We start from the raw sequence: 15,209 nt of genomic DNA, 5'->3' as shown, positions 1-15,209 counted from the left end.
AGCCAACTGGCCACCACTGCCTTCCTTGGCTGTGCCTTTGAAAAAATTATTAAAGGACAGTGCCAGTATCAATTAAAAAATAGAAATCCTTGAGAAGGAAGCTGAGGGAAAGGTCTTGGATTCCTTTTTGTTTGCATTGTTGGGACAGCCTGTGTCCTGCCCAGACTGGTGCACCTCAGCTGTGAGGGTGTCACTGCCTGCCCAGAGAATGTGACAGCATGGAAAAGATTCTCTGACTGGTTTTGGTCAGGAGGGAGGGCACAAAGGACAGAAATATTGCTGAGGATCACTGACTCTTTGAAGGGTTTTGTGTTGCTTTTAGGGAAAAGAAAATCTTTATTTTCAAGAAGATTTGGTGTGGAAATTGCATCTTCCATGCCTAAGTGGTGTGGGAGCCTTAGAGCCTCACTGAGACAGCACAAATGTGAAGCAGAAGCTCTGCTCTGTTTTGTTGATTATACATAGAAATGAAATGCAGAATGTCCAATTAAAAGCAGTGTCAGGAATTCTGAAGTTCCTCAGAAATGCTAATGCAGCTGCTGTGCACATGAGGAGTGTTTGTCTTTCTGTTTTTGTTTTTGTGGTTGGATGTGTAGCTTAATATATTGTTACAATAAATATGCCATAAAATATTCAGGATGTAGATGGACAAGTTCGTGCTGCTGTTGGAACGTTTTAACTCCTGCATTTCCTGATTTTTCCTGAGCAAGTTTGACATGGAACCAACCTTTGTTTTCCTCTGCTTGGGATTACATGGAATTGTACTGATTTGACTTGCATGGCAGGGAGCCAGAATGTTTTATTTGTGCCTTTTGTAACAAAACCTCAGTGTACAGGTGCTCCAGACTGGGAGAGGGAATTTAAGACAGGTGCTTAAATGTGGAGAGAAAACATGCTGTAACTATTGTAGAAAAATTACCAGGATATCCCCTGATCTACCCTGTGGGGTGTTCTGATTTTCAAATGTCTGCTAGGAGAAGGCAGAACATCAGTCTCAAGGCAGTCACTTCCATCCATCACTGCTCTCCTGGTGCTTGGAGCCAGCTCCTTTCCCTAAGGAAAGACACCAAGGGGAGGAGAAAGCCCAGCAGGAATTTCACATCCTGCACTGCCTTAGGTGCTCATGTGGCCAAACTAAAAAAAAAAACCCAAAATTTCTTTTGATGCTTATGCTAAGAATGTATTTCCTTTACTTGTGGTGAGTGTCAAGGTGTGGATTTTAAATAGATTCTTAAATAGCTGAGAGTTTTATTGTGGTTCACTTCAGATTTCCTTCAGTGGCTGAAGGATCAGAAACCAAAGTGATGCACAGAAACCAAAGTGATGCTCAGGCTTTTTTTGCCCCTCCTTTGCTCTAAAGAAAAGCTGCAGAAAAGCTGAATTCCATTGATTTCTAGTCCATCAGTGCTCCTCACCCCAAAACTGCTTACTTAGTGCAACACTGCTGATTATGAGTATGGCCTGATGGATCCTTTCCTTGTCCATAAAGAACATCCTGCCCACCCCCTGGGCTGAGCACAGTTGCTCCCAGATAAGATCATGCACGTGGCATCATCCCTGTGTCTGATAAGGAGCTCCTGCTCAGCCTCCCTGGCCCTTCACTCCTCATATTGATAAATTCTCCATCCAGGGTTCCCCAGGGATGGAGACACTTACTGCAGCCATTAGCTGGCACCACGTTTCTATTGATGCTCTTCTGGAGAGCCCTGAGAGGTAATTCTGCAGATTTTAGTCAGAGTATTTTATTGTATAGAAATTCTGGAAAGGCTTCTCCCCACAAGCCAAAATCAGTCTGTGGATGTTGAATGTCCTGCACCTCTCCAAGTGAGTAAAACCCCAAAGCAAATGGTGTTGGATGCTCTGATCGGCACTTTGGATTTGGGATTGCTGTGTGCTCTCACATTCACACAAAGGAATAATTTGGTGGTTTCAGTTTGTCCCAGGGCTGGTCTGGAAATCTTCAAGGCTTTTTTGGACATTTCTGTTGGAATTCCTTTCCCTGTCGGGCTCACAGGAAGCAGTTTGAGCTCTTGACTTCAAAGTGAAAACTCTGGGTGTCTTATGAGGAGGTTTAATGCCTGAAGAGGCACATTCTTGCAGGAGTTGTGTGTGTTTCCCTCCTGAGCTGTGGGCATTTCTGCTGCTGTCCCACACGGGGTAATAATTGACAGGATTCCTTTGTCTGTGGGGGTCAGCCCTGATCGAAAGTCCTCAGGGCAGGTGGGAAGGGAACTCCTGAGTCACAGGATTTTCTTGATCAGTGAAGAAGAGCCAAGTATGTCCCTGTGGATTGCCATAAGCACTTTTAATTTTTATACACACACATTTATATGAGCACCTACCCCTTCATGGTGTTTTTCCCTGGGAAATGTTGATTTAATTTTTCTTTTTTTTTTTTTTTTTCTAACAGAATTATTTATAAGATTTTTTTTTTTATTCCTGGCTGTGGGAACCAGTGTCTCACCATTCCAGGATAATGCTGGAACACTTTTTGGAGAGGTTTTTAGGGTACTATGGTGGATTTATGGGAACAAACAGCTTTGGTGCTTGCAGGAGGTTTTGCTCCACTGCAGGAAAATGTAAATACAACAGAAAAGCTGCATAAAGCCACAACAGAGGCCTCAGTCCCCAAGATGTCTGTCTGTCATATCTGCAGGCTCTGACAGTTTTACAAATTAGATGTAAAACAGGAAGTGCTCTTTGTTTCTATATAAGTTATTTTTATCTAAAGCACCCAAATCCTTAATGTTAAAGGGCAAGCAAAGCCATCTGACATTGTCCTGTGCAGAAACAACAACCTCAGTGGCAACTTTTATTATTTGTCACTGTCCAAGTCTGAACAAAATAAGAAAGTAAACCTGAGATTAAACATTGCCTTGAAATCAATCAAATTGGTGCTAAATAAAACAGCAAGGCCTAATGAATATGAAAGGCCACTGCTATTTGTAGTGAAAGCTCTGGGATTGTGCTTGGACCTGTGGAGTAACAGTAAAATTATAAAATGATGGAATTTGTGAGCTGGAAGGGACCCACTGGGACCATCAAAGTGCAGATGCTTCAAACTGCCATGGTACAGTGGACAGGGAAGGAGATCTCCGTAGTAATAATAATGATAATAATTCAATATTAATAATAAATAAGTAAGAAAAAAAGGCCCTGGGTGGCAAACCTGATTTCTCAGTGGGTCCATCCTGCTCCTTCGCTCTTTTACTCCATTTTATGGGTGATACTTAAACAGGAGGAAGTACAAGAACAATAGAAGAGTTTTGGAAAGTATGTGACAGTGTGAGAGTAATAACATTTACACAGGGCCTTTCATCTAGAAGGAGCCCAGAGGAATTTATAAACAATATTGCTTTATACAGTTTATAAACAACAAAAAAATTGGTTTGCTAAAAAAACCAAAAAAACAAAACAACCAACCAAAAAAATATTAGATAAAACAACTTATATGATTTGTTTTTCTTGTAATAAACAAGGCTTTTTGCTACAACAGTATCACTCTACCCATTATTTATTGCATTTTCCCTCACTGTGCTCTCTGCCATGAATCTGCTTTCTGAATTAAGGATGGAGTTTTGTAATTCCATTCTTATGGAGGGCTCTGTGTTTTGTAAGACCCAAAAAGAATTGCAGACTGATTATTAGAGAAGTAGCATCACTTCAGTGGGTTCTTGGAGCTATTTATTTAAAAATACACAATGGCCCTGCTTCACTGATTTTGGAAGTGATAATCCAGCAAGTCCTTTGAATGATTAAAGGCAAAGAATTTCTGTTGAAATGAGTTACTTCTTTTGGAATTTGTTTCGAAAACTGTGTTTAAAACCACTGGACACTTCAGCTGACATGTGTCATCTTTAATGAACCTTGCCAGGCACTGAACAGAAAAATCCTTCTTTCTGCAGAGGTTTCCTTAGGATGGAGGTGAGCCTGGGAATCTCTGCCTACATGGCATTCCCTGGGACCCAAAAGATGCTGCTTCTGCCTTAGTTTGGGATTAGAGACAAAATCCTAAAAGGCTTTTGTATTAATAACTGCCCATCCCCTCAGCTTGAAATAAAACCTCTGGTATGGATTCCTCACAGGTGCAAGGTGTGACTTATCCATTAAAATTCCCCCCCTAGGAAACAGGAAATCAAAAATAATTATAAAATGGATGAGTATGGACCACTGCAAAGGAAACTGGAGAGAATTGGAGCAAAGAAAGCAGTGAAAATGCTGGAAAAAGAAAGTTTTCCTATTAAACTGATAGGGAAAAAGACTGAAACAAGACAGAAAAGAACTTAAAATGTTTTTCATTAAAAAGCAAGAACAAAGTCAAGATAGAGAGGATGAAAGTCTGGAAAATACCAAAACCAGATTTTTTTTTTCTGTGCTATAAATACTGTTGTAGGGAATAAAGTTCTTATAATGTGCTGTGAAATTAAAAATCAACCAGTAGTGTCTTAAGATGAACATGATGGGATGTGCTGGAAGGAAAGCAATGTTAGGTGATTCTGATTTGGCTTTCATTCCCTCAGCTTTATTAATTCATGTATTAATTTGCAATAGTTTATCAGATGTCATTTTCCAGTGTGTTTTAGTGAGGTTTAAGAAAGAAATAAAATTGTGGGTGGGGAGTTCTGAGTGCATCATTCTGCAAGCTGAAAATAAGCCCTGACTTAACTCAGACAAGTTCTGACTGTTGGCATCAGATTTTTCTGGAGAGAATATTGTATTCCTGTATCTCCTTTAAATCTTTATTTTGTGAAGAAGCTGTGGAGATGCTGAGGAGCTGCCCCAGTGGAAGTGGTTCAGGTTTATTGTGATTTATTGGCCCAGGCTGTGTTGGAGCTGACGCAGCCTGGAGTGACTGCGTTGCTCTGAGCAGAGTTTTCCCTGTGAGCTGTTTGTTGAAAGGACAAGGCAGAGGACAGGAATGTGTTGCTTTTCTCCTCTTGGCTGCTCTCTTTGTGTTCACATTGCCATCGCTGAAGATCCAGGATCAGCTTTTGGAAAACAATTCAAGGAAAGCACTGGAGCCTTGGGTTTCTTGGAGGAGCTCAAGACTGATGGAAAGATCCAGAGTCAGAGGAGGGGATATTTATTTGTGTGAGTTTTCAAAGATGAGTTGAGGAGATGATTTGGTTTATTATGAGCTTATGGATTTGAATCTCCAGAGGGTGGTAGAGATTTTCATCACTACCATAAGGGTAATAGTTAAAATTAATGGAAATAAATGGAAAATTAATGGAAAATAAGTCAACCTTCTCTCTGCCCACTCACAAAGCAAACATTTGTGTAGCTCTTTGGAGAGCTTCAGGTAATGTGGGATTCCTGCATTCTCAGTAAAACAAAATATATAAAATCAGCACAGCAACAAGTAAGTTTAATGCTTTTTTGAATGCCAATAATCACAAACTATATCCTTATTGCAGTTATAATTTTATAACCCAGTTATTTTTTTAAAAAGGGAAGAAATGTAGAAATTTAACACTGAAAAATTTACTTATGGGGCTGTAGGTAACATTTACATCTTGGAAGTGGGAAAACAGAGGCATAGGATGTGAGTCCCAGGGTGTCCTTAGCCAAGCCCCATTTTTTATTCCTCACTGTTCCTTAGGGCAGCACCAGTTGGAATTTTTGGGCATAGAAACTTGATAAGATTAGCAGAAAAACTTAAACTTTGATTCTGATTTTCAAAATGCAATTTTTCTTCCTTTTTTCCCAGCTTTGAAGTTCTCATTTCCTCTGCACAGAGGCAGAAGATAACAATGTGTACTCAAAAGTTATGAAGTAGTTTCCAGTAGGTTTTCACCTATATTTTTGTGAGTTATAGGCCCAGTTAAGCTTGTTCTAAGATCAGATATTTTTTAGTACTTGCTTGGTTTGCTGCACTTTTGGAAGGACTTTCCCTGAGTGATCCTTTCTTGGATGACCTCTCCATGCTGTCATTAAAACTTGGAAACTTTGGTCTTCTTGACAGTTAGTTCTGCATTCTCATTATGTTCATTGCTATTGTAAACACGCTAAAGTTGCTGCTGTTATTGCTTAGAATGGCTTTTTCCTCTGTTGTTTTGAAGTCTGGTAGAAATAGAAGTTAATCTTTAAGAGAGTGGGGCTGCTGAGGATTGGACGGCCCAGCTCGATGGGTCACGCCGTGTCTGTCTTTTCATTTGCCTCATAGATGATGTTCTGCTGACTCCAGCTGTTTTTTTGGAAAGCAGAAAAACAATTTGCTTTTCCTTCCCATAAAGTATAACCCTTTGTTTATCCTTGTGCTGCTGCAAGTTTCCAAAATGCAAAGACTTGCAAAGAAAAGAAAGGGAGGAAATGGCTCCTTTTTTTAACGCTGTTTTTCGTATCGAAGAGTAGAGTTTAGGACTGAGCTGAATTGTTGACCTTTGTGGAGTTTATTCTTAGAACTGGTTGATTTGTGTGTGGAGTCTGATTGACTGAGCCCAGTTCGTGGGACAAACCACGGGCAGTGCATTTGGGGAGGGCAGTCCCAGCTTTTCCAAGTAACTCTTCTGTTCAGTGATCAATTTTGGATTGGAAGAATTCTTCTTGCAGTTCTTCAATGGCTTCAGTTCACTGAAGTAATTGAGAACAGCTCCCTTTTCCAAGCAGGACTTGTTTTTTTGCTATGAATTGCTGAGACTCCTTTAGTTTTCTCCTGCAGGGATGTTCTGAATTTGGGAAGTGCAAGTCACTGGTTCTGAAGTCACTGTAGAGATTTACATGAGGAGGGTTATCATCTGGCAACTTTGAGTGCTGTATTTTATACATAAAAGGGAAGGTAAAAGAAAGGTTTGGGGACCTGAATTCCTTTCCTGACCCAGATAAGAGCTGCCGAGGCAGAAGTCGGCATTAAAACCTCAGCGCTCCTGATCTATAATGTCATCGGAAGAACACGTTTGTATTTACAACCCAGGGCTGTATTTACAACCTTTTTTTTTTGCTTGCTTTGTTCCTTAAGAGGCTCTGGCTACCCACATTTTATGCACTCCTGGAATGCAATAACAATTGTAGCATCATCTCTTCAGAATTCGTTTTCCTTCCTGAGATCGGGCCGGCGATAAGGGCTCACAAACCCTGTCTGGGATGGGTTTGACTGGGTGAATTCATTCTGGGTTTGACTGGCTTTAACTGGGTGAATTCGTTCTGGCTTTAACTGGGTGAATTCATTCTGGATTTAACTGGCTTTAACTGGGTGAATTCATACTGGCTTTAACTGGGTGAATTCATACTGGGTTTAACTGGGTGAATTCATTCTCCCCTTCCTTTCTGACCTTTCGAGCAGCTTGCTGTGATCTTTGGAATTTTGCAATTCCCTCCGTGCTCTGCTCTGGAAAATGAAATCCAGGCTTGTTTATCTCGGCGGGGCCAAACCCGCATCCAAAGCGTTGTCAAATGTCCATGGAACCTTCCAGAAAGGTGCTAACACCTCCCACACTGCTTCTCACTGCTTTGCAGGTGTGGGAAATAAAACCTGTCCCCTTCTGGAAGTTCTGTTGTGCTGAGGAAATGTTCTGGACTCTTCTTGAGTCTGCTGGAACAGAGCTGGGCATTTGTGGGATCAGGTTCTTTTCCCTGCTGTGGGTGCAGAGCAGGGTCAGAGTCTCACATCAGAGATTCAGAAAATAGAAAATTTCACTTGACTGGGTTTGGGGTTTATTTTTTATTAGGATTTTGAGCAATACACTGAATAAAAGTTGTGTTGGATGTGTTCTGAAATGCAGTTTGTCTGCGCTCCCTCAGCCTGGGTACAGGAGCAGCTGCCCAGGGCTCCTTTAAATCAGACACACATGTCTGCAAGGTCTTCAATATTTTGTTTCTTGCCCAGTCAGTGAGAGAACTTAAATTGCTAAATTGACTGTATTAGCCTAAGATGTGATGAAAAGTGAGATTAACCATTTGCTTGATAGCCTCCTCCTTCCCCCTGTTCTTTACTCCTTATTTTTTAATGTAAAAATGCTTATTTTTAAATATAAATTATTTTTACAAATACAAATTATTTTATTTATTAAAAATTTATTTTACTTACAACATTTTATAAAAATACATATTTTAAAAACTTTATATATGAAATGCCATTTAATGTGATTTATTTTAAGCCTTTCCATGTTTTCATTCACAGCTATTTTGTCTAATAGATATTTTCATGTTTAAATCCTCAGGAATAATTCTCTTTTCTATGCTCATTTTTATCCATATGTATAAATCTATTTTTAATGATAATATAAAGGTAATGGAAAGCAGGTAACAGTGGAAATATTGCTACCAATTTTAAAGGAATTACAAATTTTCACACTGTAAAGTTTGTGCAAAAAGTATATGAAGAGACTGAGGGCTTGTATAGAGAATTGGTAAAATCAAAAGCAAAAGCATTTTGAAAGTCTGAAGGTTTGTATATAGAATTACTAAAACTGAAACCAAGAGCACAATACATCCTTTCATACAGTAAAAATCCAGAAGGGGTTGAAGTGAGTGAACTGTTCACCAACAGAAAGGTGTCAATCAAATAAAATTAATTAAAAAGTGAAGATACAAAACCAATCGAGTCAAACATCACTACTCCCTCACCCCAGAATGTCATTTTTGTATCAAAATTACTTTAAAAATACAAACAAAAGGAGAAATGAATATTTACACATAATTAAATGTTCAAAATAGCTCATCTAACCACAGCCTTATCTCTAGAAACAAAAATGCAAGCATCCACTGAGTGATATTAGCAACTGCAAGGCTTTTGTTTAGACTTTTTGTTTTCTTGGCAATAAATAAAATTCTTTGGAAGAAGTCATTGAGATATTTCTTAATGTTGCCTTTTTAAACTTTGCAGGCTGCTATCCTTGTCCAGGGCCAAACATGAATCCTATTGCTCTTGGAAGCCGTTGGCTTGCTTATGCAGAAAACAAGGTAAGGAGGGGTTTGATATCAAAAAACACTTCTAAATTTTGTAAATATGGGGGAAAAAAGAAAAGAAAAGGTCTCAGGAAAAAGCTATGTGCAAAAGAAAGTCTGTAAGAGGAGTTGCTTTAAAATGACAGTCCTAAGTATTTTAAAATATTAAATCTTTACTTTGCACATTTGATTAAATCTCAGTTTAAGAAACTTGGAAGGTAGAGAAGACAGCCATCAACATGTGTTTTCAGTGAGGTAACACAATAATCAACCCATTTTGTGCTTTAAAAGTTTAAAACATTTAATTACAGCCACTTCTGAAGCTAGGCAAAAAAACACTTCCTAAATTCTCTTTGGGGAAACTGAGTCTGGACAGAGCCTGGGTTTGTCTGAGCCAACACAGCAATGCACTCTGTAGCTTAGAAAACAGTATTAAATTGGCCACTTTTGAACAGCTTTGAAAAAGTTAAGCTCCAAGAAAAAATATGAAAAATTTCAGACTTTTTTTCATCTTTCTAGAGACAAAGAAAATAGATTCCCAAGCAAAGAAATGATCATTGCTTTTACCCAGAGGAGTGGTTGTGTATTTAAAGCTTGAAGTGAAGCCTGAATTTGGCTCCTAATGCCTTATTTTTATTTCAAAGCAGATGTTTTTTCTCCCTTCCACCTGTGAGTGGAGAAGCTGTTTCTAGAGCTGAGCCAGAAATTATCAGAGGCGGATTTTAGAAATCTATTTGCTGTTACACCTCCTCCAGCACAGATGATTTCTTCCCAAATTCAGGCTTGCCTTTTCTTTAGTGCCACACCTTGCTGATGCTGGAAAACCTAACCCTGCTCAGCATGGGATTAAAAATATCAGCAAAAGAATTATATCACAAAGGGAGTTTAAATGGCTTGTGTGTGCCCAGGTAAATTCACTGTGGGCTTTCCCTAGTTTAGGTATTTTTATTTGGATATTTAAATATAAGCAGGACAGAAAAGCCTTTAGAAACAAATACATTTTACAGTAATTTTTAATTTTCTTTAGCTCAAATAGTTCAACAAGCAACATGTTTTGTGTGCAAGCAATGAATACCTATATTTTTTCCTAATTTTGCATAGAAGCACAGATTCTATTGTTCCTTAGGGTTCAAAGGCAAAACCTAATTTTGTAGGGTGATGGCAGGTACAAGAGTCTTGTTTTGATTTATTGATTTTGAAGGCAGGCAATATAAAGCAAGCCCCATGTACATTCCTTTAATCTATTAAATGCAAAGTTTCAAACAACTCTTTTCCTTTGTCATTTCTTTGCTTGCTCGTCATAAAAAGGAGGGGAAAGCCACACTCAGATTCTTAGAATGGCTGATATTTAATGTTGCATATACACGGCTAAAGCTTTTGATTATATTTATTTAAATTTATTTGTGGTATTGCTGCCAGACCAAAAATCCCACCATTTCAAAGTTTATGAATTCTTAGTGAGTACTCATCTGGTAATTGAAAACTGGAGCGGGGGACGCGACAGTCTGGGTGGCACCCAGAAGATTATAAAAAGGGGTTAAGTGTCTCAGCAGGGCTTTTTGCTGTTTGTAGGAAAAAACACACCACTGTACATGATAAATAAGAGCTCTGGTAATGGGTTCTGGGTTTGTGTAGTTTAATAGTAGTGACTTGGTTGCTGTCTTTCTTCTCGTAGCTGATCCGATGCCATCAGTCCCGTGGTGGAGCCTGTGGAGACAACATTCAGTCTTACACTGCCACAGTCATTAGTGCTGCCAAAGTGAGTCCATCATCTGCCCTGGGAGAGCTGCTCCTGCAACATAATTATGAGGTTTCCCTGCTGAATTGGGCTGTGTGTCATCACCCCCTCCCTTCCCAGAGAGGAGAGCACACTGAGAGCCCTGCAGCAGCAGCAGCACTGTGCCTGCCCTCCCCATCCTGCAGATCCCTGACTAACTGTAGCTTTCCACAAACTGTTTCTGGTTCTGAACTGATTTTTAAAAATTTCATTTATTACAAACAGCTATTTACATTAGAGGGAAGTGACAGTGGGATGGATTTGTATAATGGCTGTTCGTAGTGGCACAAGTTTATATGGTTAGAAATCAACATTGTGAATTATTAGTCTTTTAGCATCATGAAAAGTGACTTTACAAGTGCCTGGTGCTCTTTGGACTCCATCACACCCCCATTATACGTTTTGCTCTCTCTGAAGGGTGACAGCACAGTACTGGAGCTAATTAATTACCTTCTTTGAAGGTTACAGCTTATTAATGACTGTTTACATATAGGTTCCATTGCCTCGTTTTTGTACTTCAGATGATGTTATAAAATCCCTCTGTTTTCAGAGAAATGTCTGGCCTTTTGTAGTATCAAAAGAAGCTCATGGCTTGGAAAAATCTTAAACAAGACCGAGCACAACTTTTGTTTCACTGTCTCCCTCCCAGCTCCTTTCCTTGCTGCAACAACAATTTCTTTTTCCCACACACACACACAGAGTGAGTTCTGGCACCGTGGGGTGAACTCGGTGCTGATTACAAGCTTCTCTTGTAACCACCAGCCTTTTCATTTCTGATATGTGCAACAAAACAAACCTAATAATAGGAATGAAATGACAGCGTGGGACAGAGGGCTCAGTGGCACCGAGGAAAACAACAGTTAGGAGAAGCCACAGAGAGAGACAGGGCAGGCCAGCTCATGTGAAAGCAAAACAGAAAAACAAACACAGTCCATCACAATCACTGTGTGGCCAGAGAAGGAGAAAAATCACAGCTTTTTACATTTTTGAGGGGAGCTGGAATTGCTCCTCTCCTGAGGTGATTTGCTGGATCTCTCTGTACTTTCACCATCAGCACAGTTAAAGATGTGTATGGGGAAATCTCCCCAAACTCCTTCAATCCCAGCATCGTGAACATCTTTTTTATAGCACAGATAATTTTGAAAAACTGAGTGGCTTAGTGCGATCAGCCACAGTTTGGATCAGATGTGGCAAAATCCTGCAAGCAGATCACTGTAGCTGATGGCCTTCCCTGCTGAGTAGTACTAGCAAGGGATCATAATCCACAAATTCTGCTGTTAAGCTGAGTTTATCACACTGAAGTAGTGCTATTGCATCATGTGAGTAGATACTGAAGATAAAATGTGTTTATAATCATAGGAAAGAAAAGATTGTTAGCCTCTGTACAGAGATAAACTCCCAGTGAGAGTTAGGAAAAGGGATAATCCCCAGGGCACGGGCTGCTGCTGCTCTGTGTTTGCACAGCACATTGCTCATGCTCCTGCCTGTTGGATGTTACTGTAATAGACAAGATTAATACTAATATAGTTTTAAATATTTGCATGATTTGGCTCTTGAGGAGTGTCTCAGCCTTAGTGTATTAATTTGTTATCCACGAGCATGCCACAGTAAATCTGCAATGTTTAATTTATTAGTGATTTCATTGAGTCTTGGCTTGCTGTCTAGCAGGTTTTCATCTCTGATAACTGCAGGGCTGACTTTCTTGCTGGCAAATAGATGCTCCATATATCTGTTGCTCTTTGTCCATTTCATTTCCTCATCATCAATTCACTCTTTCCTTATTTAACTCTTCATTTATGAACCTCTATTTATGCTGTTGTGTCCTATCAGCTGCAGGGGTTTGTAATTCTTTGCTTTGATTAGTGCAGGAGCAGCTTTTTGGGAAGTGGATGTCCTTTCCTTTCCCCTGCAGTGCTGCTGTTTGGTTCAGAAGTGGTTCCATTAAAGTTCTTGTTTTGCCAGGTTACCTTGGGTTACAGCCTTTTCTCTGCTTGGCTTCCAATTTTCTACTGAAGGGAAAGAACCTTTGTATGAAAGAGAAGGAGAGCTGAGAGCTTTCAGCAGGGTCACTTTGCAGAATTGCCTTTCAGATCCTCTCTGGAAGGTCTTGGTGGCAACACAGAATATTTTCTGTAATGGTTTTCCCTTTGCTGACCCATGTCCTGGTGGGACCAGGGGTTTGTCCTCAGTGGGAGCTGCTGCTCTTGGTGCAGCAAATAAATTTCCTCCTTAATCAAATACCTTGGGAGTTATTTGGGAAGGTCCCTGTTCACCAAAATCACCGAGGTCAAGGTTGTGATTGTGTTGGTGCCTTTCTGAGTGTTCATGTTCTAAAAGCTCTGGTAGTTTCTGTGACTTGACCAAGCAGAAAATTTTGGGAAGCAGAAAAATGTGTCAAGATTCACATTTGGATTTATGATGGGTGCAGATAAAAATGGATGTGTCTGGAAAAATGAAAGTATAATTCCTTAGAGGTGTTGTAGAATGCACTCAGGGCATGCACACAGGGAAGTCCCTTCCATGGGATAAAGATTCTTTTCAGTTGAACAAATGGTGGCATGGACACGGAATTTCTTTCAGAATAAACCCTGTTATCCCTTTGTTCAAACTAAGTGTGAGGCTCAGCCTCACTGTGTTGACACCCAAGGCAGATCTTTTTGATGTCTCTTTCTGCTGTCTATAGGTTTTTCATTTGCAATCAAATAGATCATATAAAATGTATTTATTAGGAGAAACAGGAACAATATATTGTGTTGTCACTAAAAGGATGCAAGGCCTTTGTTGGAACAAAGCATCCTAACAGGCATTGAATGGTGCATTTTAATTCTTTTCATCTAATTAAAGTTGTACTTACTTTTCAATTAAATGAGGTATGAGGGCATACATCTATTTTAATTAAATATATGTATTTCTTTATATTCAAATAGATGTGAACAGTCATATTTTGAAGTAGATAGGGTGCACATGAGCATATCAATAATGTGTGTTTCTGCATACTGTGGATCATTGGGTACAAAAGAAACTGGATCAAGTATTTTAATTGTATTTATCAGCAGACTTCACTGGCGGGTTCCCATCAGTGGCAAAGGGACTGAGACAGTGCAAACTTGAACCCATTTCATTTAAAATGTATTTGCTCTGTCACATGTCTCACATCAAATTATAAACCAAGTCCTTCTCACCTCATAACTCCTTTGCTTGATTCCTTCTCTGTATCTTTTAATCCTGTACTGGTAAAGTGATTTAGCAAAGGCTGCATCTGTTTTCTCTTGTTACCTGATAACTTCTTAATGAGGACTAACAGCTTATGTGAGAGCAAGGTCATTAGCCCTAATGGATGGAGGGGACAGCTGATATGGCATGGGAAAGGTTAAAGATTACCCCAGAAGTTTTTGCAAATATACACAACAGCACAGGGCAGTAAGTGCTGTAATGGTCATGCACTGATATTTCTGAGCTAATGGCCTTGGCCACATCTCTGCACACCTCTGCCTGCTGCAGCCCCACGCTGCTCCCACACTGCTCATTTCCTTCTGGAGAGCTGTCAGTTTATGCTTGGTGCTTTGCCATCCCATTGCTCTCATTATAAATATTAAAGATATTTTCTAAAACAGGTCAGTTACAGTTTTTAGCCTTCTCCCTTGCTCAGGTATTTTGCCATGTAGCATTTACTGCTTTCTAAACTGAGAACGAATCATTTTCTAGGATTTTAGCTATTGGCCAAAAAACTGCCTTGTCAGTTTTTGCCAGGAGAGCTGGAATGCATCCCTGTGATGGCACTGGGGCTATTTTAGGTTTATTCCTCAGCTGTCAATATCTGCTTTATGTTACCTCTCCCAGCCTCCTGAGTTGGCCACTGTTAAAACCCGTTTTATTCTCCTCTGCCGTAGCTGGGTATAAAAAGAAATAACAAGAAACAAATGGCAGGATATTACTAAAGACTTTAAACCCCCAAAGCCATTGCTGTGCTAAAGGCCTGGCTCGATTTTAAGTGGAAGTATCTCCATTAGCATTAATGGGGTGAGTCCATCAGCAGAGGCATCTCAGAGGTTAATCAGCCTTCCTGGCTGGCCGTGGCCATCGATACCGTGTGGCGCCTGCTGCTGTTGGCCCTTCAGAGGCTTTCCTGACAGCACACTAACAGACTTTGTGTAAGTCATTTCCCATGAATTATTAAAACAAACGTTTGGCTGCTAATTGATGAACACTAATGTGTTTTCTAATCACTGCAGTTTGAGATTTTAGCACTAAACAAAGCAGTTGCAATTGATTTGTGGCTGCTTCTTGGTTTCAGCCTGGGATCTGGACATGTTTTTCCTTTTCAATTTAGCAGGCAGCTTAGCTTGTCTTTTTAGTTAAGAATTGGCTTGTTACAGTGTCATTCCATTCTGATCTCTTTTGCTATTTCTTATTTATATTGCATAATAAATCTGCTCAATTCTTTACAGGCAAATAAGGCACAGTCCTTGGTTCAAGGAGAAAATATTTAAAGTTGTAGTTGGGCTTGTTTTTCTTTCAGTCTGCATCTCTCCTACTGTGTCTACTC

The 15,209-nt window shown here is 39.8% G+C and overlaps 1 protein-coding gene across 8 annotated transcripts in view; it reads left to right on the top strand.

Moving 5' to 3' along the window:
• The window catches only part of BCAS3 (BCAS3 microtubule associated cell migration factor), a 295,445-nt gene that overhangs the window by 37,623 nt on the left and 242,613 nt on the right, over nucleotides 1-15,209 (top strand). For all 8 annotated transcript variants that reach the window (XM_063174268.1, XM_063174266.1, XM_063174267.1 and 5 more), the window contains exons 10-11: nucleotides 8,825-8,901; nucleotides 10,562-10,645. In XM_063174268.1, the coding sequence (XP_063030338.1) occupies nucleotides 8,825-8,901; nucleotides 10,562-10,645 (161 nt within the window). The remainder of the gene's footprint in view (nucleotides 1-8,824; nucleotides 8,902-10,561; nucleotides 10,646-15,209) is intronic.

This window comes from Melospiza melodia, chromosome 21, assembly GCF_035770615.1.
Source record: "Melospiza melodia melodia isolate bMelMel2 chromosome 21, bMelMel2.pri, whole genome shotgun sequence".
In the NCBI taxonomy this organism is placed as follows: Eukaryota; Metazoa; Chordata; class Aves; order Passeriformes; family Passerellidae; genus Melospiza; species Melospiza melodia.
This window is presented reverse-complemented; position numbering and strand designations above follow the sequence as displayed.